This window comes from Ursus americanus, chromosome 34, assembly GCF_024610735.1.
Source record: "Ursus americanus isolate L20-20 chromosome 34, mUrsAme1.1.p, whole genome shotgun sequence".
NCBI lineage: Eukaryota > Metazoa > Chordata > Mammalia > Carnivora > Ursidae > Ursus > Ursus americanus.
The window spans coordinates 17,174,352-17,198,725 of record NC_142160.1 but is presented as its reverse complement, the minus strand read 5'-3'; the positions used below and the strand labels follow the sequence as shown (position 1 = coordinate 17,198,725).

Sequence of the window (24,374 nt, the reverse complement as noted above, 5' to 3'; positions counted from 1 at the left end):
TCTTTTCACAATAGAGCTCTCTCTTTAGCTATGAAAAATATTATGTACTGTCTGACTCTATTTTCAAGATATGATGTATAATATAGTTTTAATAGACCCAGTGAAGTTTTTACTACTAAAATGCCTTGGCGAGCGTATAAAAATAAGGACAATACAGCTTTTTTTTTTTTAATGACATCTGGTAAAAACATGGGAAATATCTTTGCTTACCAATTAAAGAGTGTATGGAAAACAGAATAAATGAAATCTCTTAATTTATGCATTTTGTGTTCTCATAAATCATTTTCCTGTCAAAATTATCAGGCTTTATTATTGCTGAATATTTTAAACATCATAATGGAATTTTGGTAGCATAAATCATAAAGCTTTCAATTAGAACATTTGTGTACACACCTCAGCATTTTTCTTATATCTTGATGAAAAAAAAATAGTCCTCAGTCTAGAAATAAATCCATGCAGAGTATAAATGTCAAACTATACTCTTAAATTTCAGTAACTCAGCAATCCATGCTGGTCACTGGGCTTGCAAGGTAGTTATGGATTGTCAAACTGTGTTTCTAAGACTCACTGTTCCCCCAAAATGAAGCTCTACATGTTTCTGTTTCATCTTCGGAATGATTTTTATCCTACCTGCAAAAAAAAATACCTGCTCACTTGATTTTTCTATTTCCTATAAGAAGAAAAGAATCTCAAATGTAATAAATCCTGGCATAGCTTGTCCATGACATTAGAAAAGAATTTATTTCCTTTAGTAAAAGCCTTACTCAATATATTTCATTTTTTTAAATGTTTTTTTATTGTATTATGTTAGTCACCATACAGTACATCCCTGGTTTCTGATGCAAAGTTCGATGATTCATTAGTTGCGTATAACACCCAGTGCTCCATGCAATACGTGCCCTCCTTACTACCCATCACCAGTCTATCCCATTCCCCCACCCCCCTCCCCTCTGATACGTTGTAAGAGAGACAACGGTTTCTGGATTATGTGTGTAACCCAGAATGCCAGACCTAAATAGAAAGTGTTAGCATGAGGAGTAACATCGACTGAAGGGCATGTGGCACTTGGAGGTGACAGTGGAAATGAAAGAACAGGCTCAACGCATGGTGACTTAGCAGAAGGAGAAATCACGACACAATTTTTTGATCCTTTAAAAGCTGTTATTTATGTATGGACAAACAGAAGCTCATTCACTGACTGTAACTTGGAATTAAAGATAAAGATTCCAGGGGCGCCTGGGTGGTTCAGTCGGTTAAGCGGCTGCCTTTGGCTCAGGTCATGATCCCAGGATCCTGGGATCCAGTCCTGCATCAGGCTCCCTGCTCAGGGGGGAGCCTGGTTCTTTCTTCCCCTCTCTCTGCCTCTCCCCCTGCTTGTGCTCTCTCTCTCCCTGTCAAATAAATAAAAAAATCTTAAAAAAATTAAGGTTCCATTAATGAGATAAACACTGTTTACCCATTTTTAAAAATCTTGAATCATTTTTAAATGACTTTGCTTCACATTTAACTTTGTGTAACTCCCTCTATCCCCTCACCTTTAAAAACTTTACATGCAAGTCACTTAAGTGACTTAAACATGTGTGTGACTATCACATGAAAGTTCATATATATTATAAAGGATATAAGGCAAGAAATTTTAATAAGAATAACCAGTTCCTATACCAAAATTTGTAAAAGAGCAGCATTCTATTCTTTTGTGCGACTCTTTCATAATTCGTGTAACCATTTCTCTGTTGTTGGACATTTAGGTTGTTTCTAAGTTTTAGTTATTAAAGTTAATAACCCGGTGAACAGCTTTGTCCACAAACCTTTTGTGCGCATATCTGATTATTTCTTTAGAATGTGTTTCAAACAGTGTATGAGAATGCCCCTTAGGAAATTTTTGCCAATAATAGGAAAAGAGAAGATGAAACATTTTACTATCAAAGGATTTCTTTGATTATCAGTGAGCTCAGATATTTATCGGCATTTGTATTTCAATTGTGAATGTCTCACGTTCAACTGTTTTTCTATTGCTATGTTTACTTTTTCCCATTGATTTCTAAGAACTCGATTTTGAGGACATTAGGACTTCTGCCTCCCAATTAAAAAATAAATAAAATGATAATAAATAACAATTGCATTGAAAACTTTTGAGTAGCTATAAGCAGAGAATGTCTGCTTACATTTTTAAAAGCTCTCTCTTGGTGCAGCTACAGGGAGACCAGTCAGAAGGCTGTCACCGCGGGGCGCCTGGGTGGCACAGCGGTTAGGCGTCTGCCTCCGGCTCAGGGCGTGATCCCGGCATTATGGGATCGAGCCCCACATCAGGCTCTTCCGCTATGAGCCTGCTTCTTCCTCTCCCACTCCCCCTGCTTGTGCTTCCTCTCTCGCTGGCTGTCTCTATCTCTGTCGAATAAATAAAATCTTAAAAAAAAAAAAAAAAGAAGGCTGTCACCTCAGTTCAAGCAAGAGATGATGGTGACCATGGCTAGGACAGTAATAGAGATGGAGAGAAGTGTTTGGACTTGAACTATGTTTTGGAAGTAAAGTTCATAGGATTTGCTGATGGATGAGGAATGAGAAAAGAAAAGAATCAATGATCTCTAGTTGTTTGGCTTGGGAAACGGGATGCCTCGTGGTGCCATTTAATGATATGGAAGAGCCTGAGATGGAGGTAGGGTTTGCTTTGTTTTGTTTTTGTTTTTTGAGACACTTATTAGACATTTATGTGGAAATACCATATGGATAGGCAAGGGTAGAGTTCAGGTGGATGTAGCTTGCTAGTCACTGGCAGACAGATGGTGTGAAAGCAGGCAACTGGACCACCTGGGTGGCTCAGTCGGTTAGGCATCTGCCTTTGGCTTGATCCCGGAGTCCTCAGATCGAGTCCTGTATTGGGCTCCTTGCATCGGGCTCCTTGCTCACTGGAGAGGCTGCTTCTCCCTCTGCCTGCCACTCTTCCTGCTGTGCTCTCTCTCTCTCTGACAAATAAGTAAACAAAATCTTTAACAAAGAAAGAAAGAAAGAAAAAGCAGGCAAGCAAGCCAGGCAACTGGATGAGATCCCCGAAGAGAATGTGTAGATAAAGAAGAGAAAAAAGTTTGAAAATACAGTCTGAGGAATGAACATTTAGAGATTGAAAAGGAAGAGGGACAAGCAGAGTTGGCCTAGGAGTAGCCTGGGAGCTGAGAGAAAAAACAAGGAGAGTGTGATGTCAGCAAAGTGAAGGAATGACGTGTTTCAAGAAGGAGGGAGAGGCAACCTCAGGGAGTTCTTTGGAGAAGTCACATAAAGTAAGAACAGGAAAGTGATTATTGGATATTGCCACCTGGAAGTGATGGGTACTTTTGAGAAGAGCAGTTTCAATGGAAGGATGGAAGCAGAAACCAGCCAGAGGGATAGAGGATAGGAATGTATGACCAATGTCAGAAGAATGGGTTTTTCTCTCTCTGGGAATAGCCATATTTCAATTCTCAAATATCTACAAGACATTAGTTAGATCACCTTTATTTCATGAGATGCACTACAGCTACCAGCACGTAGCATAAAGACTCAATTTTTCAGAGCAATGGAATAAGAGCTAACACAGGATTTTTGTGAGAGAATGGAATTTTCCACTGCATTTGTCTGCAAACTTTCAACCACAAATGTAATAAATCTCCTGGACACTATCACTGTCACTATCTCGGTTGTTACATGAGTTAAAGTAGAGCCGTATCATTTGTTTCCCTCTTCTTGTCAACACAATCATCAACCTCACCTTGGCTTTTGGCTGGGAAGTAATAAAGCCTTTTTCTCCCCACACTTCCGGGGTCTTCCAACTCATTCCAAAACTAGAAATCACTCGGGCAAAAGGACTCGTGACCTCTAAAAATGTTTAATAATCGAATCTTTGGACCCGTGGGTGACAAAGGACAAAGGACAAATGGCAGCACTTCCCATTCTTCCTGGTTGATGTATTGGAATAGGCTGGGTTTTGTGCCAGACAGTTAGTTCCCAGCCATAATGATTAGTAAAGTAACTTTGTAAATTCCGCGCAGCAATCTCAGGTTGGGGTCCTGCTGCTAAGGTGGAAGGCTGTATGGTGGGGGCGGGGGTGTAAGTTAAGGTAGGAGCTCTTCATTTTCTAAACCTTTGGCAAGTTGAGTGAGCTATACATACGTGTATGTATATAATTTTAACTGAAGGTGGAGGAGACATTTTGGAGACATTTGAGCAGATTAACAAATAGTATTTGTATACATGTAACTAAAACAGTAATTTATCAGGTAGAAGGCAGATGGGGGAATAAAATGCCAACCTGTATCTACAGTTGGGTTGTGTTGATGATGAACTGCTGTTTATTCAGGGCCAGCCTAGCTTGTCAGCAACATAAGAGCCGTGGTAGCACATGACTCCCCGCGTAGCTAGAAGACAATAATAAATTATCTCCTATGCAAACAGCACCGGCATAAAAGCAGAACAAACAGACTCTGCCTGCCAGATTCCTGAAGATTCTCACTCATTCCCTTGTTTGATGCTGTTTTCAACCTGGTCCTAAAGCCAGTAAGATCATCTCTGGTTTGGACAATTATAGGAGGGTCGATGGGACATAGTTGTTGACGATCGCCGTTTGGAGGTAGCCTAAATGATTCACATAAATCTTTGTTTTCTCAATACTTCATGTGGTCGTACGGATTCGGGGGCCACCCAGAAGAGAACTGGGTGTCACGCAAAGGAGCATGATCCGAAGAATCACTCGAGGTAACTAATGAAAAATACAGAATCTTGGACCCAATCCTCGACCTGATAAATGAGAGCTTCCGGCCACGTGGCTCAGAAATACACAGCTGCCCCGGGGTGATTTTTATGATGAAGGCTGCGGGAGGAACAAAATGCTGAGGGTGTGAGTTAGTAAAAGTCCCAGGAAAATGACAGCATTGAAAGAACCCAAGGGGTTACCCAAGGTAAATACATCGAAGAATAAATGCCTCCCTTTTTGAAATGGCTTTTCGATTTCCAGCGTGCATTCGAATCACCTGGGATTTTTGGAAAATGTAGTTTCTGCTTCAATAGGTCTGGGGCGTGGCCTGAGACTGCATTCCTGACTAGATGCTTGGTGTTGCCAATGCTGCTGGACTTAAGTCCGGCAAGATCCTAGAGTCGTCATTTGCACACAGAAGAATCCGAACAGATTGGAGCTCAGCCAACAGTTCCGAATAGCAAATGTTCCACAAGTATGGCTTTGAATAATGCTGAATCTACTGAATCCTAGTCTTGTGCTCAGCTACCAGGAAAACCTGCCTTCTTTTGTTCAAGTGACCTAGCTGGGAGTCCCATGATCATTGTTATTGTATGTGAAAAATCTTTTAGTAGTGTTGCATCTTCTTTCAAGTTCAAGTGTTGCAACTTCTTTCAAGTCTTGTCTGGCCTCTTAGGGGCCTCATAAACCTCGACATTCAACTCAGCAGAATTACAGAGTACATGTGTTATGGATATTTTAAGCAGCCGGTAAATGAGCCACAAATATGAACTCCACAAGTTTCAAAGAATGACCACATACAAACATAAATCTGGGCACGGAAAATGCCCGCATCTCTACGCACTGCACTCCGTGGCTCCCCGTCGTGGTTATCTGGGGAGGGTGTACGTGGCACCTCCACTTTCCATGGTATATATTTCTGTGTCACTTTAATACTTTACCACTGGTACACACAGTTCTGATGCCTTTTATATCAGAACAAAAATTGATAGAATTCTTTGTATCTCTTGAGTGCACATCGTGGTGATTTCAGCTGAGCAGTGCAGTCAACTGTCAGTGGATTGTCTATGATGATCATATATATGTGTTGTGATAGAGGGCCATGCAGCAAAGGCTGATTTTGTGTGTCTGTCTCTCCAGTTATTTAAAAACATTTTTTAAGGGGCACCTGGGTGGCTCAGTCGGTTAAACGTCTGCCTTTGGCTCAGGTCATGATCCCGGAGTCCTGGAATCATGCCCATCTTGGGCTCCTGGCTTATTAGCTGGGAGTCTGCTTCTCCCTCTCACTTTGCTCCTTCTCCTTCCTCCTGATCCTGCTCTCTTTCGCTTGCTCTCTCTCTCTCTCAAATAAATAAATAAATAAAATCTTTAAGACAAAAGCAAAAACATTTTTTGAGCAACTAGTATATGCCAGGGATTATGCTAGGGGCTAACATATGGTCTTCAGTTCCTTTCTTTAAGAAAGAGAAACAACTATGCCCACAAAGTGGTTCTCGTTGCTGTTAATAAAACTGAAAAAAGCCAGCACATATCTGAAGATGATGTGAGCCCCAGGTTTGTGGTAGCGGGCTCCTTTTCCGCAGTGACTTATTCCTTCTTAGCTACCACATAAAGCAAGAAGATCTGATATCATAGCCCTTCCATAAATCTTCCAGACTCCTGCACTGGAATAAAAAGCATACAGTTAACTCAGCTAGATTCATCCATAGGGGATTCTTCTTGGCATTAGAATAACCATTGGAAAACAATTATAAAAAAAGAACAGTAATTTCCTCCTATTTTTCTAGTGATCTGTTGTAATAATAGTCAGCAGCTATTCCTAATCCTGTGAACAATAAAAGGAAAAGTATTTTTTACAAAGTCAACTTTCGAATAAATATTTTAGGAAAAAACTGTTAAGACATTTGTTCCTTGTCTGAACTATCTTAATAATGGCCAAGACTCCTGGGGCACCTGGGTGGCTCCGTCAGTTAAGCCTCTGACTCTTGGTTTCAGTTCATGATCTCAGGGTGAGATGGAACCCCATGGGGGCTCTGCCCATAGAAGGAAGTCTGCTTGGGATTCTCTCTCTCCCTCTCCCTCTGTACCTCCTCCCCCGCTCCTCCCCACCAGCTCACACACACTCACTCTCTCTCTCTCTTAAAAAAATAAAAAATAAGGGCCAAGACTCCTTCCTTCCTTGTGTTAGGAAAACAAACAAGCAAAGGACATTTTAAGGCATAGCATGAAAGTTTGCAAACTTGTGTGTTTCTCTCGCTTGCATCTGATAATAAATAGCCATCACCATACATCATAACTCGGGACAAATTTGTGGCACAACTCCCTGAAGCGAGGCAGTCTGGCCTTAATATCAACTTGCCTGTTGTTGTTTCAGAACTGTATGTTTCACAGCAATATCAGCAGTGACTTGAAAGCATTTGCAGACAAGTTCGGTTTTGATGTCCTCATCCTCCTGGCCACCTACCTGTCGGAGGAAGAGCAGCCCAGACGTCAGATCGCTGTGTACTCCCAGAACCTCGAGCTGTGTAGTCAGGTAAGGACCTCCTTCACTGCCGCCCGTTTGCTTCCTAACCTGCTGGCTGTCCCAACACGCGGCAGGACGTGGGAATGGATGGGTGGCTCAAAGAAATGGACCCAAGAGATAAGGTCCCAAAGTGTGAGTTTTAAGAAATGTTGGGGTTACTTTACACATTGGGCCATTTTTGTATGTATGTATGTATGTATGTACGTATTTTCTATTTAAAAATTTTCAGGGCTTTACTTCAGAGTTTTAGTTTTCAGTTTTGAGGCTATATCACCCAAAAATCACCTAATTAGAATTGGCAGTGGGATAAATATTGGCCCTTTTTAAAAATTTGAGGTGTAATTGACATCTAACATTATATTAGTTTCTGGGGTACAGCATAGTGATTTGATATTTGTGCATATTGTGACGTGATCAACAGTGTAAGTCAAGTTAACATTCATCACCATGCATAGTTACAAAAAAAAAATTTATGTGATGAGGACGTTTAAGATCCACTCTCTTAGCAACTTTCAAATATATAATACAGTATTGTTAACTATAGTCGCCATGCTGTACATTACATCCCCAGGACTTATATATTTTGTAACTGGAAGCTTGTATCTTTTGATACTTCACCCCCTCCCCCAACACAAGGCCCTTTTTAAATTTTTATTTTAAAATTTATTTTGTAGTGAAGTATAGTTGACACTCAATGTTACATTAGTTTCAGGTGTAGAATATAGTGATTCAGCAACTCTGTATTTTATGCTGTGCCCACAAGCGTGGCTCCCAACCGCCCGTCATCACACAACACTCATATCATTGACTATATTCTCTGTGCTGTGCCTTTCATCCCCATGACCACAGGGGGCGTTTTAAAAGATCCCCATATTTATTTGTCTTCTAGACCAAATCCATAGAAAAAAAGAATCTATCTTTTTCACCCAAAGAAAGGCAAGTCCTCTTGGGGGTGATGTTTCGTTGAGGACTGCTACTTGGTTATACCTAAAAAAAATTTAGTCCCCATCTTAAATTTAGTCCCCAGTGTTTCATAACTGGTGATCTAATGCTTTGATCAAAATTGGCTTGTCTCCAAGTGCTATAATTCTGACTGGGTCAGAAGAGGAGTCAGCTCCTCTTGGTTGATAATTGAATTTTTTAACCCAACGTTTTGGAAATAATATAGGAAGTAGACAAAATTAATCAAAATAGGGCACTGGCTATACCGAACCAGGTGTATTTAACAACTAATATGAGAACCTACATGATTCCTTATAATACAGACAACATGAACATAGAACAGTTTCATCACCATCTTTCCTCCCTAATGGATTAGACACCTGTCTATGTGCAGGTGGCTACAGGCAAAGTCTCACGAGACTCCTTTCTCATTCTACGTCCTCACTTGCTGTCCCCCAAGAGATCCGTGTTGGCTGTATTGCATGTGACCGTAGGTACTCATGGACTCCTTTGTGCATTCTCAAGTCCAAGTGTGAAAGAAGAAAGAGCCCCTCTCTGCTCCTGCTTCAGATGTAGCCCCCCTTCTGACCCTCACACACCTATGCATTGTACCACTGGCCTATGGCTTTTTCAATGCTTTGCTCTGCACTGGGTTTCCAAGCTGAATTTTATGTCTAGTCACTGGTTTCCTAGGGACCAACTTAACATCTCTCAAGCCTCCATAGTGGTGGTGGTTTTCAAAGCGCTTTTAGTACCAAATAGGTTTAAAACTTGGTTACTCTTAAACAGACAAAAGTGGAGAAGCAGGTGAAGGGATTAGAAGCCCTGGAGCCCACTCTGCCTGCCTCTCCTCTTCCCCATGCACCGCCCCCATCACCTGAGAGACAGTTCCTCTGAATCTTGAGCAACATAAGGTCAAGACTACCCTAGAGGAAACCCTCTGTGTCCAGGTGACCACAGTTGATTAAGGGTCAGCTTCTGCAGAGTTCACAGCGTGGCTCCACCACGTGTCACCTGCGTGGCGTTGGTCAAGGTATCTGACCAACCTTGCTATGTCCCGATGTCATCATTGGCAAAACAGGGATAAAGAATCCCTGCCTTGCACAGAATTATTGTGAGAATTAAAGGAGATACCACATATAAAACCTTAGAACTATGCCTGGCATATGGAAACAATAAATGTTCGTTATTATTACTATTAAAGTGAGCTCCATAGTTATTTTCAGTGTTTTTGCTATCACTTCCACTAATCCTGTTGGGCCATTTCAAAAGTCCAGTGTGTAAAATATTCCTGACGTTACCTAAAAATCATACAGCTGAGGTCCAGTTCTGCCCTCACACTGGCTGTCAAACATCCTCTTGGCCTCTGAGGGAGCTTTGTCTGTTCTGGGTTCCATGTGGATGCTTCCGGGCGGCAGGAAGAGACAGCTGGGCCTCACGTGCTGTTGGAAATCTCCACCCCTGGTAGCTTCTCTTTCCTATTTTCTCCTTTGCTTTATGAGGCTTTCAGAGGTAAAAGCAGGTGCTGGGTGCCTCCTCCCGCCCCATTTCCCCTCATGCCCACACTCGTTCCCCCTAGTTCTTCTCAGCATCCAGCATTATCTCTGCTTTTTGCAAACTTGAGTTTCACTCCTGTTGGAAGATGATGATATATTACACCAAGGAGAGGATTTAAATAGTTTAAATCTCTTAACCTGTAACTTTCAGGAGCAAACAACGTTGAGCAGCTGAATTTTGAGTTAAAAGAAAAGCCAATTTGATGGGATTGTAGAAAGAGGCGGTGGTATTTTAAGTGGGACTTTCCACGCCTTATATTACATGTCTTACAAACAACTGGTCTTCAGTTGTTTGAGATCTTATTTGTAGACTGATGTGCACAGATTAATTTTATATTAAGAAAAATTAAGAAAGACAAATTGCAAAGAGCAGAGTGCCCGAGTGCTCACACGAACCCCTGTGCCTCCCTGACAGATTTGCTGTGAACTGGAAGAATGCCAGAACCCTTGCCTCGAGCTGGAGCCCTTTGAATGTGGCTGCGATGAGATCCTGGTGTACCAGCAGGAGAACCCTTTGGTGACCTGTGATCAGGTGGTCCTTCTGGTCAAGGAAGTCATCAACAGGAGGTGCCCAGAGATGGCCTCCAACAGCAGGACGTCCTCGACAGAAGCCGTGGCAGGCAGCGCCCCTCTGTCCCAGGGATCTTCTGGGATTATGGAGTTGTATGGTTCTGACATAGAGCCACAACCCAGCTCTGTGAATTTCATAGAAAACCCTCCAGATCTGAGCGATTCTAACCAGGCTCAGGTGGATGGGAACATAGACCTTGTCAGCCCAGATAGCGGCTTGGCCACCATTAGAAGCAGCCGTTCATCCAAGGAGAGCTCGGTTTTCCTCAGTGATGATAGTCCAGTGGGAGAAGGTGCTGGGCCTCACCACAGCCTCCTCCCAGGGTTTGACTCCTATAGTCCTATCCCTGAAGGAGCAGTCGCAGAGGAGCATGCCCGGTCTGGAGAACACAGTGAATCCTTTGATCTCTTCAACTTTGACCAAGCGCCCATGGTTTCTGGGCAGTCCCAACCATCTTCCCATTCTGCAGACTACTCTCCCGCAGACGACTTCTTCCCCAATAGTGATTCATCAGAAGGACAACCCCCCACCGAGCCTAAAGAAATCAATGGGCTAGGGATGGACGTCTCTAATTATTCATCCAGTTCACTTTTGTCAGGGGCCGGCAAAGATAACCTTGTGGAATTTGATGAGGAGTTTGGTCAGAGACAAGAAAGTCCCCAGGATCACTCTGAAAGAAATTTGAGCCTGACAGGTTTTGTGGGAGATAAATCTCCTTCCCCAGAAAGGCTAAAAAATATTGGAAAGAGAGTCCCACCAACACCTATGAATAGCTTTGTAGAAAGCTCACCATCTACCGAAGAACCAGCTGTACTCTATCCAGAAAATGCGACCCAAAAAGCAATAGACGCAGGTCACGTAGGGCCACCTCAGACCCGTGCGAGGTGCAGCAGCTGGTGGGGTGGTTTGGAAATCGACTCTAAAAATATTGCAGATCCATGGAGTTCCAGTGAACAGGAGTCTGTCTTCCAGAGCCCCGAGTCATGGAAAGATCATAAGCCAAGCGCAGCGGATAGGAGAGCCTCAGATTCTATATTTCAACCAAAGAGTCTTGAATTCCCAAAGTCAAGTCCCTGGGAGTCGGAATTTGGTCAGCCTGGCCTTGGCAGCAACACTCCTCAAGACCAAAATGAGGACAATTTGCAGTTTCAAAACATGCCCCTGGAGAAATCGAATTTGCCCAACGCTTCTCCTCAGGGCACAAATCACCTTATAGAAGACTTTGCTGCCTTGTGGCGCTCTGATGGCTCTCCCACAGCGATGCCAGAGCCGTGGGGAAATCCTACAGAAGATGGCGCCCCAGCTGCTGCGGTGTCATTCCCAGCCTGGAGCGCCTTTGGTAAAGAAGATGGCGCCAAAGCTCTGGCAAATACCTGGAATCTGCACCCAACCAGTGGTGAGACACCTTCTGTGAGGGACCCGAGTGAGTGGGCCATGGCAAAAAGCGGGTTTTCTTTTCCTTCAGAAGACAATTCACCCAGTGAGGCAAATAATGAAGAAATCTGGGGCAAGAAGAACCTCGACCCCAGGGATAACATCCTTATAACTGGAAATCCCAGCTGTGATCTGGATCACGCGTGGAATAGTTCCAAGCCGACACAGGAAGATCAGAATGGTGTAGTGGATCCAAAAATTAGGGGGAAGGTGTATGAAAAGGTCGATTCCTGGAACCTTTTTGAGGAGGGTATCAAGAAAGGAGGGTCAGACGTCCTGGCACCTTGGGAAGATTCCTTCTTATATAAATGTTCCGATTACAGCGCATCCAACATGGGGGACGATTCGGTGCCTTCCCCCTTAGATACCAACTACTCCACGTCTGACTCTTACACTTCGCCAACATTTGCTGGAGACGAAAAAGAAACAGAAAACAAGCCATTTGCTAAAGAGGGAGGCTTGGAGTCAAAAGACGCTAACTCTGCCACAGGGGAGATGGAAATACCTCCTCAGTCCCCAGAGCAGCCACCTAGAAATCGAATTAGCTCAGGTCCTGGGAACCTAGAAATGTGGGGTTCCCCTGATGCAGATAATAGTTCTCAAATAAATATGTCTTATAACTCCGATAAAGATTTACTCGAGACAGAGCCCACGGATGATAAGAACATCTCCCTGGAGGATGACATCGGGGAAAGTAGCCTGTCCAGTTACGACGACCCCAGCATGATGCAGCTCTACAATGAAACCAACCGACAGCTCACGCTTCTGCACAGCAGCACCAACTCCCGCCACGCGGTCCCCGACAGCCTCGACTTGTGGAACAGGGTGATTCTGGAGGACACGCAGTCCACTGCGACCATCTCCGATATGGATAACGATTTGGACTGGGATGACTGCAGTGCGGGTGTGGCCATCTCCAGCGAAGGCCAAGCACAAGGATACATGGCTGAAGGTACTGAACCTGAGACCCGATTTTCCGTGAGACAGCTGGAACCATGGGGTGTGGAGTATCAGGAAACAAATCAGGTAGACTGGGAACTCCCTGCCTCTTCCGAGCACAGCGAGAACCCTCCTGCCAACGAATATCACACCCTGAATGAAAAAAGTGGGCAGCTAATCGCAAATAATATTTGGAATTCCGTCATGAGAGATAATGACATGTCTTCATTAATGTTACCAGGCCCATCATATGTTACAGACTCTGAACAACACAGATCACCTCCTGAAACTCCCAACTCAGCAGAAAAAATTAAGGACGGTTATATCCCAGGGCTGCTAGAAGCTTCTGGAGGCAACGAGTCAGGAGCACTTGATCCCAATAAGCAGGACACAGGCAAAGGGACCCTGCCAAGTGATGGGGCATCCTGGGCAACCAACCTTGAGAATCCGGGGCATTTTGCACACTCAGATCATCAGAAAGGTCCTAGCTACGGACAAAGCGAAGGTGAGGAGGAAGCCCGTGGAGCTGTTGCTAGGGCGCACCCCAGTGAGGAGGACATGCTAGGTAGAGCCTCGGGGATTTCTGGAAAAGGGCAAAGTGACCAGGAATGTTCTTCCCCAGTGGCATCTCAACATCAAGAAATCTGTGACGAATCGGGCAAAATCAGCTCTCGCTCAGTCGCTTCCAGTCCTCAGACTGAGGAACCCCAGGAGGTTTTAGAGCACGAGAGGGGGCCTTACAATCCAGATCCCTGTGATGGGCACGCAGAGGTGTCCACCAACGACCCACGGGCCCAAGACACCTGGGAAAAGCACCTCATGTATCACAGAAATTCAGGTGAAACCACTGAGATTTCAGGTGGGCTGAATTTAACAAAAACTGTATCTTTACCTGAAATGGATCTTGAGAAAAATGAAGAATGTAACGTTCTGGAGCCAGAGAGAGTGAACCAAGAGCCACCCCATGAATGTCCCCAAAGCCTTGACATTTGGGATGCCTCTGTGGACGGTGACGTGCAGGTCAATTTACCAAGTTCTGAGATACCTAAGAATCTTGAATTTGAGAGTACTGAAAACAGCCCTCCAGGAGCTAATCCATCCGGAAATTATCGCAGAGATAGTATTTCTAGTGAGTATACACATTCGAGTGCATCCAGTCCTGGCCTAAACAATTCTTCAGCTGCATTGCCTTCCTGGGACCAGGGACCCAATTCAGGGCATCAGAAGCAGCATCAAGATGATTGGAGCAAAGAGAATCACCAAGAATCTGCACTAATTACTACTGACAGCCAAGTAGAAGTAATTACTGAAATGAAGGACCTGGAGAAAACCAGAATGGACAGGTTGGAAAAGAGCTTAGATCACAAGGTTCCTAAATTTTTAGAGATTTGGAACGACTCCACAGATGGCGATTCCTTTTCCTCTTTATCCAGCCCTGAAACAGGCAGATATTCAGAATATTCCGATGCCTATCAAGAGAGAAATCTAGTGGTTAGCCGTCAGGAGAAAAACGAGCATGACATTTCTAAAACCGTACAGCCAGAGGATACCAGGTTCATCGCAACGAGCTCAGGTTCTGATGATGACAGCATCGGCGATGAAGAGTCAGTGGAGAAAGAGATCCCTTTGGGCACTTGCCAAGCTGCTCAGAGTGAACCCAGGGCTTGGGACTCACTGAATGAACCTAGTAAGTCCCTGGCCACAGCGGATCCCAATGATGCATTTTCTGCCTACGGAGGCAGTTCAGAACCCACAGAGAATAAGTCAACCCCAATCTGTGACAATCAACAAAACAGCCCTGATCACTGGAATTTCTCACCACTAAAGCAGACTGAACTGCAGATCACAGTAGTGGATAAGGAGATGAGATCTCCGGAAACAGAGAAGACAGGAGATACCCTATGGCAAATCTCCCCCCAAAGTGAATCGAAGAATGAGAATTATTCTAAATCCGAAATGCTTGGCTTCTCAGCCGAGAGCACTGAGTGGTGGAACGCCTCTCTACAAGGAGGACGACCAGTTGAGAGTGCATCTGAAAGGGAATTGCCCAGCTCAAGGAGTGTGTTAGAGATGAGTTCTTCAGTGTACCAAACTGTGAGTCCCTGGGGAGTACCCGTGGAGGGTGATAGCGAACCCATGGAAACGCAATGTACCAATCCTTTCACGGAGGAACATCAGTCACCCTTCCTGGATGGCCATGAGGAGAAATCCCATGAGCAACTTTGGAACATTCAGCCAAGGCAGCCAGACCCAGAAGCTGATCAGCTTAGCCAGCTGGTAATATTGGACCAAATTAAAGAAAAGGATTCCAGGGAGCAAAGCTTCATGTCTTCTGCCGGTCAGGAACTGACTTCAGAAACTCCTACCCAGGAGCAGCAGGGTCAGAACACAGTGCTGTCCATCTGGGATCAGCCAGCCCCAACATTTACTCACACAGATGAAGATGGACGTGTGATATCTAATGTTTCGACTGTTGAGTGTCAAGAAACAAATTGGTGGGAAGAAGGAAAATCATATCCTGGTGAAATAACGAACTCAAGCATTGCCTCAGAAGATTTCCCCGCTGTCAGTTCTTCCAGCCAGTTGATAAAGAAGTCAGGCTCTGAATGGGATGTCTCTACCCCTAGTGAGGGCCCCCAAGGCACATTTGTCCCAGATATTTTACATGGCAACTTCCAAGAGGGTGGGCAACTGGCCTCAGCTTCGCCTGATTTGTGGATGGATGCTAAGCAGCCCTTCAGTTTGAAAGCAGATGGTGAGAATCCAGATATACTGACTCACTGTGACCATGACAGCAATTCTCAGGCTTCCAACAGCCCTGATATATGTCATGATTACGAGGCAAAGCAAGAGACTGAGCAGCACATCAGGGCTGGAGTGGGACCTGAAGTGGAAGCTGGTGACTTATATCTCACTGAGCCCAAGATGGATGAAGAACCCAGTCCGGAGCCTGGGCAGGAAGTTGTCCCATACAATTCAGAACTGTCTTCTCAAGACGTGATTCCACTGCCTCCCATCAGTGATCAGGGGAACACAAGTGGCTCATCTCAGCCTGCCTCTCACAAAGCTTCCCCTGAACCGTCTGAAATCAACGGTGGAAATAATGCAGGTTTCGAAGCATCTGAGAAAGGAGCTGCCCCAGACGCAGCACCACCCCTGCAGCGTGCGGACAGAACAATCCCAATGATCGAAAACGTGGGAATCGGTGTTTTCGGAACTCTCCAAGAGCCAACCATGGACAGCAACAGCTCGCTGATGTCAGAGGGCTTTTCTCCCGAAAGTCAGACAGATGCGGGAGCCTGGCTGGACCATGGGCAGCCTCTTGCTACTGAGAATTCTGCCACTGGTCCTGACGCCTTGCTAGCCTCAGACACTTGTCTGGATGTAAGCGAGGCTGCCTTTGACCACAGTCTCAGCGATGCCTCAGGTCTTAACACATCCACGGGAACGATCGATGACATGAGTAAATTGACATTATCAGAGGGCAATCCCGAAACGCCAGTTGATGGGGATGCAGGGAAGCAAGACATCTGTTCATCTGAAGCCTCTTGGGGTGATTTCGAATATGATGTCATGGGCCAAAATATCGATGAAGATTTAACGAAAGAACCTGAACATTTTCTCTATGGTGGTGACCCTCCCTTGGAAGAAGATGCTCTGAAGCGATCGCTGGCACCCTACACGCCTCCCTTTGATTTGTCCCATCTCACAGAACCTCCTCTCGGCGTCAAAACAACGGGGGAGGCTGGGTCTCCAGAGAATGAATCTCTAGGGAGCGAAGCAGCCGAAATACTGCTTTCTGCCCTTCCTGATCAAAGAAGCAGGGAAAAGCATGAAGAAACCCAAAACAGCCAGCCGGGACAGCTGGTTGTGCTACATATTCGTGAAGACCCCGAGTCTGAGTCTGTGTCTTTGCGGGAGGGAGCTGACTCCAACCTTGAGTTGTCTCCATCAAACGTTGACTGGGAAGTAGAAACAGATAACTCAGATTCACCAGCAGGTGGAGACGTAGGACCACCAGATGGTAAGAAACAACCAGTCCTCCACTCCCTGCCCCCACCTCAACCCAGCCCAGCCCACCCCACCCCCACTCCCAGAAACTGCTGCTTTCGTGCAATTAACATATTTGTAAACCGAGCTCTTCCTACCGAAGTGGGTAAAAAGAGGAATTAATTGCATTTGTAATGCATGCTTCACCAAGTCCTGTATTCCAGCAGTAAATGTCTGCTGCTTGTATAATACTTCTCTTTGAGAGTGCCTGAGAAAAGAAAACAGCTCTACCAAAAAAAAAAAAAAATTCTTAAATGATCTCTCCTTAGATGGATCATTTGCAAAGATCACAAATCACATAATGTGTTAATTCAGCCTTGTTCTCCCCATCTCGCCTTCATCTTCCACTTCTAGGTGCCAGCAAGGGAGTATCAGAGTTGGAAGAAGAAAACGTAATTCCAATTAAAGAGCCTGGGCAGATAACACCAGAATACAGGGAAGAAAGGTACACAGAAAAGAATGAAGGTCCTCATGCGCTACACATGGATTACATACTTGTAAACCATGAAGAAACTTCACCCCGAACACCCGAGGCCAGTGAAGCCAGAGAAAACACATGTGAATTAGGAGAGTTTCACGCAGGTTCTGAAGAAACAGGGCTGCCAGGAACTCAGCTAGCAGGCTTCCCAGATGCCCGTCAGCCTGCCTCCTTAAATGAAAGAGAAGATGCTTCTGTAGACAGACTGTCTCCCAAAGGGGATAAGAGATCATCTCTTGAGAGTCCTGGGCAAGACCAGAGCTGGATGGTCTTGGGCCTTGGTGAGGTCGGTGATCAGTCATTGGAAGCTAGGAACTCAGGGCCTGGATGGTCTGGCAAGATGACAGAGCTGACCTCCGCTTGTGGCTTTGGGGAGGGTCCCCACATGCAGGTTCTAGGAGGAATGAAGCCTCTGGAATCTTTAGCACTAGAAGAGGCCCCTGGTCTGGGCAGCCAATCACGGAAGATCAAGAGCCGAGGCAGGGCTGGCCCAGATGCAGCTCTGCGGCAGGCTGTCACCCATGACAATGAATGGGAAATGCTTCCACCCCAGCCTTCTCAGAAACACAGGATCCTTGAAACGGAAATGGAGACAGAGTTTCTGGAGCCCAGAACAAGGAAACCGAGACCAAAAGGGTAAGCCAAAAGCTAGATATTTTTTTTCCTGAAAAACATTGTATTTGAATCTGGGGAAATGGTGAGGGATTGTGGAATATGAAAAAATAACTAGATGATGGGAGCTTTGCTTCTATGTATGGCCCGTACCATCCATACAAACAGCTGCTAGATAACCATAAAGATAATGATTTGTATGTATTTTCAGCCAAAAAAAAAAGAACCCTTCAGTTTCCATCCAGAGTCTGTACTTAGCCTTCCGATACGTACACTTACGCCACCTACTTGATACCTATATTAATCTTAAACAGCTGGAACCAGGGAAGGGCGGGCACTAACATTGTTTCATAGAGCACCAAGCAGTTTGCTCCCATTATCTCATTTAATCCTTACAACAATCCTGAGGTGATAGGTATTATTACCTTTCCTTTCCACAGACTGGTGGGGGTGCCTTGAATTAAGTAGCCAGAGTGAATGCTCTGGGATTCGAAGGTTTTTCACCTCTAGGGCCAACCCTTTTCCAGCAGACATACTGCCGATCTCACACAAAGGGCAAATCTAGTTTCATGTCATACCTGACTTCCTAGGAGGGCTAACTAAGGAGAGTACTCAGCAGGGTCAGAATCTTGGTGTGAAGCATTCACGGCCCAACTGGCTGAAAAATGGGCAACCAACCGTCAAACTAGGGATTCACTCATTCATTCGCCACATGGTGTCTGAGAATCTGCGCTGCGTGGAGCTTCTGGGTGGCCAGGGGATATATGGCAGAATGTCATGGAACAGGATGTCATCTCTGCCCTCGAGCTTCCCAGGCCCTGTTTGCACCATGAAGGGTTGTTCGTTTCTCTTCATTTGTCCTGACGGAGCCCTCTTGCTTCCAGGGACAAAAGAGCAAACTGTGACAAGTAAAGGGGGGAAGTTCATGTTTCCTCTTTAAAATGTAGTGGAAAGAAGATCTCCATTTCCTACTCATTTGGGGAGTATAAAGGACTAAGCATACCACGTACTCACTATGAGTCGAAGAATCCGGATTCCAGCCTGGCTCTGCCGTTTCGGGCCACGTATGTTGGGATTAACCCAAGGCTTAAATTTCTTCATCCATAAAATTGGTGGCTTGGGCTGGAGGATCTCAGGGCTTCCTCCAGTTCACATTTGTGCGAGGTTAATTTGCGTATTAACAGAATGTGTCCGTGAAGAGCTTTGGTCTTCACCAATTCCATTTCTCCAGGAAAGGAATAAGAAAACAAGAAGGGACAGCAGGGGTATATCGAGGGTTAGTAAAGTGCCATCAAGAGTTAAAAGCTCATATTCAAGTGCAGGTTCATAAATCCAGACCTTTTCAGTTGGCGTAATCTTCTTTCTTCCTGTCAAGCTATTTCCTTCCAGAGAGACCCCAGATCCGTTATCAGAAAGAGAGGAGCAGATGGATCGCAGCGGCCCCGCTGGGGTTGTTATAGACTGAGCTAAGGACTCAGGCAGTCTCGCGTTGGCTGAGCTATTGTTTGGCTTCTGTCTGCATTTTGCACATGCCCCGGCAATCCAACAGATGAGACTGCTCCGTTGTGCCACTAGCCCCCTTGCCTTCCAGATTTCTTTGCTCATAATTTTTCAGCTCAGCCCGTGCAGGAATGAGTTTTCTCACAATTAGGGGAGAGGGCAGATTTTCCCGGATTTGTATTACGTTTAGCCTAAATACTGTATGTGAAAGGTTCCCTCTGTGCTAGATTTGGAGAGGGTACGGAGTTGTGGAAAACAGTGATTCTCTAGGTGGGGTCCTAAAACCAGCAGCCTTGGGGCACCTGGCTGACTCAGTCGGTAGAACATGGGACTCTTGATCTGGGGGTTGTGAGTTCAAGCCCCATGTTGGCAGTAGAGATTAATTTTTTAAAAAAGTTAAAAAAACAAAATAAAATCAGCAGCCTCAGAATCACCTGGGTGCTTGATAGAAATGCAAATTACTGACCCTCCTCCTCACTCTTCCTGAATCAAGAACTCGAGGTGGGTCCAGCCATCTGTGCTTATAACATGGGCGATTCTGGTTCATGCTTAAGTTTGAGAACCACTTGTCTAAAACTTCCTCCCAACCCTCTAGTTTAAGAAGGGAGTGAAACACAGGTAAAGAGGTAGACAATAGTGTAACATGTAAATCAAAGTAGTTAATGGCCAACGTGTGTATAAATATAAATAGCTACCTACCCTGAGCATTTGCCATGGACGGGGTACTAAGCCTCCTATTACCATGGCAAGAATTATGCAAGGAAGAACACTGATGTCTTAGAAAGGTTGAGGGGCACCTAGGTGGCTCAGTCGGTGAAGCGTCTTCCTTCGGCTTAGGTCATAATCCCGGGGTCCTGGGATGGAGCCCCACATCCAGCTCCCTGCTCAGTGGGGAGTCTGCTTCTCCCTGTGCCTCTCCCCCTGGCTTGTGCTGTCTTTCCTACTCACTCTCTCTCTCAAATAAATAGATAAAATCTTAAAAAAAAAAAAAAGAAGAAAGAAAGGAAGGAAGGAAAGTTGAATCACTTGATCTGGTTTCTGGTTAGAAGGTGAAGAAGCTGGGATTTGAATTTAAGTCTTTCCATGTCCAGAGTGTGGTTCGTGCTAGTAAGTTAAGAGGGAAGGCATCTGCATAGGGCACCCTTATGGAGGAGGAGCCAGAGGTGGCTTATTACCCACCTGCATCGGGAGGCGGAGTGCCCAGGGCCCCCCGGACTTTAAAGGCCCATGTGAAACTTTGAACTTCTAAAGAGAAAAATGATTATACTCCTGTGTGGATTTTATTTTTTCTACCAGTGCAGATGTAAAATAAAGTTTTGGATTTTTTTTAGTAAAGGAAAGAGCCCGGGAAAGTAGCAGCGCCTAAGGCCCACCCAAGGCGTAATGTGGCCCTGAGAGGTGTAATTTGAGATGGGCGTTAAAGGAAGGTCATAATCTGGAAAGGCAAAGAAGAGGGTAAGAGGTCAGCCAAGCTGTCTAGGAAGAGGGAAACAAGGAAGGAAACCATGGACACAGGAAGATAATCACAGAAGCAATATAAGATAGTCCTATTTTTCTGATGAAAAACCTGGAAACGTCTTCTGGCACAGAATTTGGTCATAGGGCAGAATCAAGACTGTCCTAAAAAAAAAATATTAAAGTTTGGGCTTCAAAAACAGAAGTAGGCTGATAGTATATACAATATGACATACCATACGAACTGGCTTCTCGCCCTCCCCTCCCCCAGCTGCATCCCCTCACTCAAGTTGCCATACCGTTTTGAGAACAGCAAGCCATATTTTCAAAATGCGAGAAAGCCTCAGAAGGTGGCTTTTCTCCTTGAACTTGACTGACTGCCTCTTGTTAACAGACCTCATTATGAGTGTGGGGAGAGAAACTCTCTCCCTTGAGATTTGCAGCGCTGGTTTTGGTTCCTCAGATCCATCTTCCCTCTTCCCGGAAGCTTTGCCAACACCTTGGTCACCTTCCAGCTCTGAACCCACCAGCTCAGGATCACACGCCAACACCCGAGAGAGCGATGGATATGCCTGATCTCTCCGATGGGCTCACGAGAACATCTGCCCAGGAATCTGCACCACACACGATTTTCTTAAAATGAAAAACTGTTTGTAGGTTTCTTTTAAAGAAGGCATGGTTGCAAGAATGTTGTGTGAAAAAAAAAAGGGTTATTTGATTGTGTACTAGTCACGGTTCTCCAGAGAAACAGAACCAATAGAAGCAATAGGAGATATCCATCTATCTTTATCGAGAGAGAGAAAGGGAGAAATGATTTTAAGGAATTGGAATTGGCTCGCCCTGGTTTAGGGGCTGGCAAGTCTGAAATCTATAGGACAGGCCAGCGGGCTAGAAACTCAAGCAAGAGTTGTTGCTGTCTTGAGTCTGGAAATTCTGCAGGACAGCAGGCTGGAAACTTAGGCAGACTTGAGGAGAGTTCCTTCTTTTTTAGGAAACTTCAGACCTTGCTCCTAAGGCCTTCAGCTGACTAGACAAGGCCCACCCACATTCTGGAGGATAATTTGTCTTATGCAGAGTCTGCTGATTTCAGTGTTAATCACATCTAAAAAATACCATCCCAGCAACATTGAGACTGGGGTTTGACCCAATAACTGGGCACCGTAGCCTAACCAAGTTGACAAATAATATTAATAATCACAGGTTATCTTCAAAAGCCTGAACTAGCTGCATGCTAAGTGAACATGAAACCATTAACATTTGTAAACTCACCACCATCTAAATTATATAAAAGCGGGTTGATCAATATACAAATATAATGGCTTTCTCTGGGTGTGGAGTAAGGAAATGGCTGTGCGGGGTGATTAAATGGAAATTATTTCCAAGAGGAGGAAGTAAACTGACTCCACTTGTCTGGTCTCTTGTAGATGCAGGCAGGGGTGAGGGGCAGGGCAGTGGGAGGCAGAGAGGAGGAGGACAAGGGGGAGGTCCGGCACATGTGCTTTTGAAACAGTATTTAGAAATAACCTGATCCATGGGCACCTGCGTGGCTAGTTGGTTAAGCGTCTGCCTTCAGCTCAGGTCATGATCTCAGGGTCCTGAGATCGAGCCCTGCATTGGGCTCCCTGCTCAGTGGGGAGTCTGCTTCTCCCTCTCACTCTCCCTTTGTGCTCTTCCTCTCTCTCTCAAATAAATAAATAAAATCTTAAAAAAAAAAAAAAAAAAAGAAGAAGAGAGAACCTGATCCTTACATTTGTGGAGCTATAGCTTGTCTTCTAGCCCTGTGAGGTGAGTTATTTGGTACTCCTTAAAATAAAAATGACCTTCCAACACAATGGATGTCCTATCCCATACAACCTGCCTCTTCTGGTCACCTCTGTGCATTCTTTCTTTTTGAATTAGTAACATTGGCCTTTTTTTTCTGTCTGACAAACCGTGGGGAAAAAACTGCCTTTCCTCCCTGTAAGTGACCCCATTAAATCTTTATACAGTTTTCATAAGACCCTCTGAAACCAGACTTTTTCTGTCCAGGACTTATGGTTGAGGAATTAGTACATTGGGTCTTAAACCCATGTGAATGCTGAAAATGAAAAACAGGTAAAGAAATAATCTGTCGACTCTTTCTCTCGGAGTTGGGTAACGATATGCTTGGGCACGCAGAAGAATCAGGCTCTTGCAGCACATGCTTCCCCCTCTGTGGGTCTTGCTGTTTGGATGGGCTGTATCCCAGTTCCCAACATTGGCCCTTTCTCCGAGGTAAATTGATACTCCATAAACGACAGCGGTCCCTTGTTTATTCACGGTTATTTGGCTTTGCTCTGAACCAAACCTAGAACACCAAACTTGGCATTGACTCTGTGTTCCTTTATTTTTGTAATTATATTTGATCACTTGGTGTGTTACATTTGGTAGCGATAATGAAATATCATTCAAAGTTCTTTAAATTTGCACTTTGACTCAGGCCTTAGTCTCCTTTTGAGAAAAAAAAAATGGGTTTTTTGCATGTCTCCCTACCAGCCCCTGCTACCTCTCCACTTCTGGCCAGCCCTACCCAGAACAGACTTCAAATAAGTCTGGTCCACCCAATCACCATCTGAGATCAACAGGGCAAGTTTTATTATCCCTACTTCATAGATAAACCAGCTCAGTAAATGCACTGTTTATGTCATCCAGAAATGAGACTGTGGTAACATGAGAGCTTGAACTTCTGTCTTCTCCCTTCCAGCCCAGTGCTTGTCAATAGGACACAGAGGCCAAAACAATCATTTTTTTACAACATACTCTATAGGTTGATGTATTTCTTCCTATTCTCCTGTTGTCCCCATTGAGAAGTACATCCAATTTAATAGCCAAAATTCTCAGAGTGTTGTTTGGAGAATAAGTGAATCAGAACTCGCCTCTGACGCTTCGCTCTGTCATGTGACCTACTGAGCCCTTCCCATGCCTGAACACACATTTTACACCACGGCTAATTTGTGATGGTTACTGCCCTGTCAGCGGGCTGCTCCCCATCTGTGGTTTGTGGGGCCAACTCGAGTGACCAGCGGCCAGAGGAAGGTGAGGGAATCAAAGCCCCTCAAGGTACATGTAAGTTTTCCAGATATTTATAGATGTGGTATTTTGTGGTAAAGGATTTTCTAGCAAGAGAAGGCCATGAACACCAAGATGAGGTGGTACGAGTCAGCTGTCCCGTGGGAGGAACGCCCACAGAGGAGCCCTTGTGTGTTGTGTTGGCTTCTAGTTTGAGGAAGAATCCAAGGTATTTCTCCAGCTGGAGTGGTGAAATGTCAAAACTAATGTCAGGGGGAAAAAAAAAGACTTCCATGAAAATTGATGACATGTGAGGAAGACGAGAAGGCAGGGCTTACAAAAGCAGGATACGTCAGTCTATCAGGGACCCAGCAGGAGAGAGATGACACATTCCAATGAGGATAATTCGCGAAGTATTTAATAAACGGAGTATTTACCAAGGTGGAAGCGAAGCGTGAGGAGCTCACAAGGAATGGTGTGGTAGCTCAGGGGTAGAAACAGTACAGCTGTTATCGTGCCTAGGCCTCTCCTAGGGGCAAGGAGAGGGTGATTCCAGAACCGAG

General features: G+C 44.9%; 1 protein-coding gene across 8 annotated transcripts in view; it reads left to right on the top strand.

Moving 5' to 3' along the window:
- Positions 1 to 24,374, top strand: part of PRUNE2 (prune homolog 2 with BCH domain) — a 249,271-nt gene that overhangs the window by 158,171 nt on the left and 66,726 nt on the right. For all 8 annotated transcript variants that reach the window (XM_087858856.1, XM_087858859.1, XM_087858857.1 and 5 more), the window contains exons 7-9: positions 7,098 to 7,256; positions 10,161 to 16,713; positions 17,094 to 17,853. In XM_087858856.1, coding sequence (XP_087714982.1) covers positions 7,098 to 7,256; positions 10,161 to 16,713; positions 17,094 to 17,853 — 7,472 coding nt within the window. The remainder of the gene's footprint in view (positions 1 to 7,097; positions 7,257 to 10,160; positions 16,714 to 17,093; positions 17,854 to 24,374) is intronic.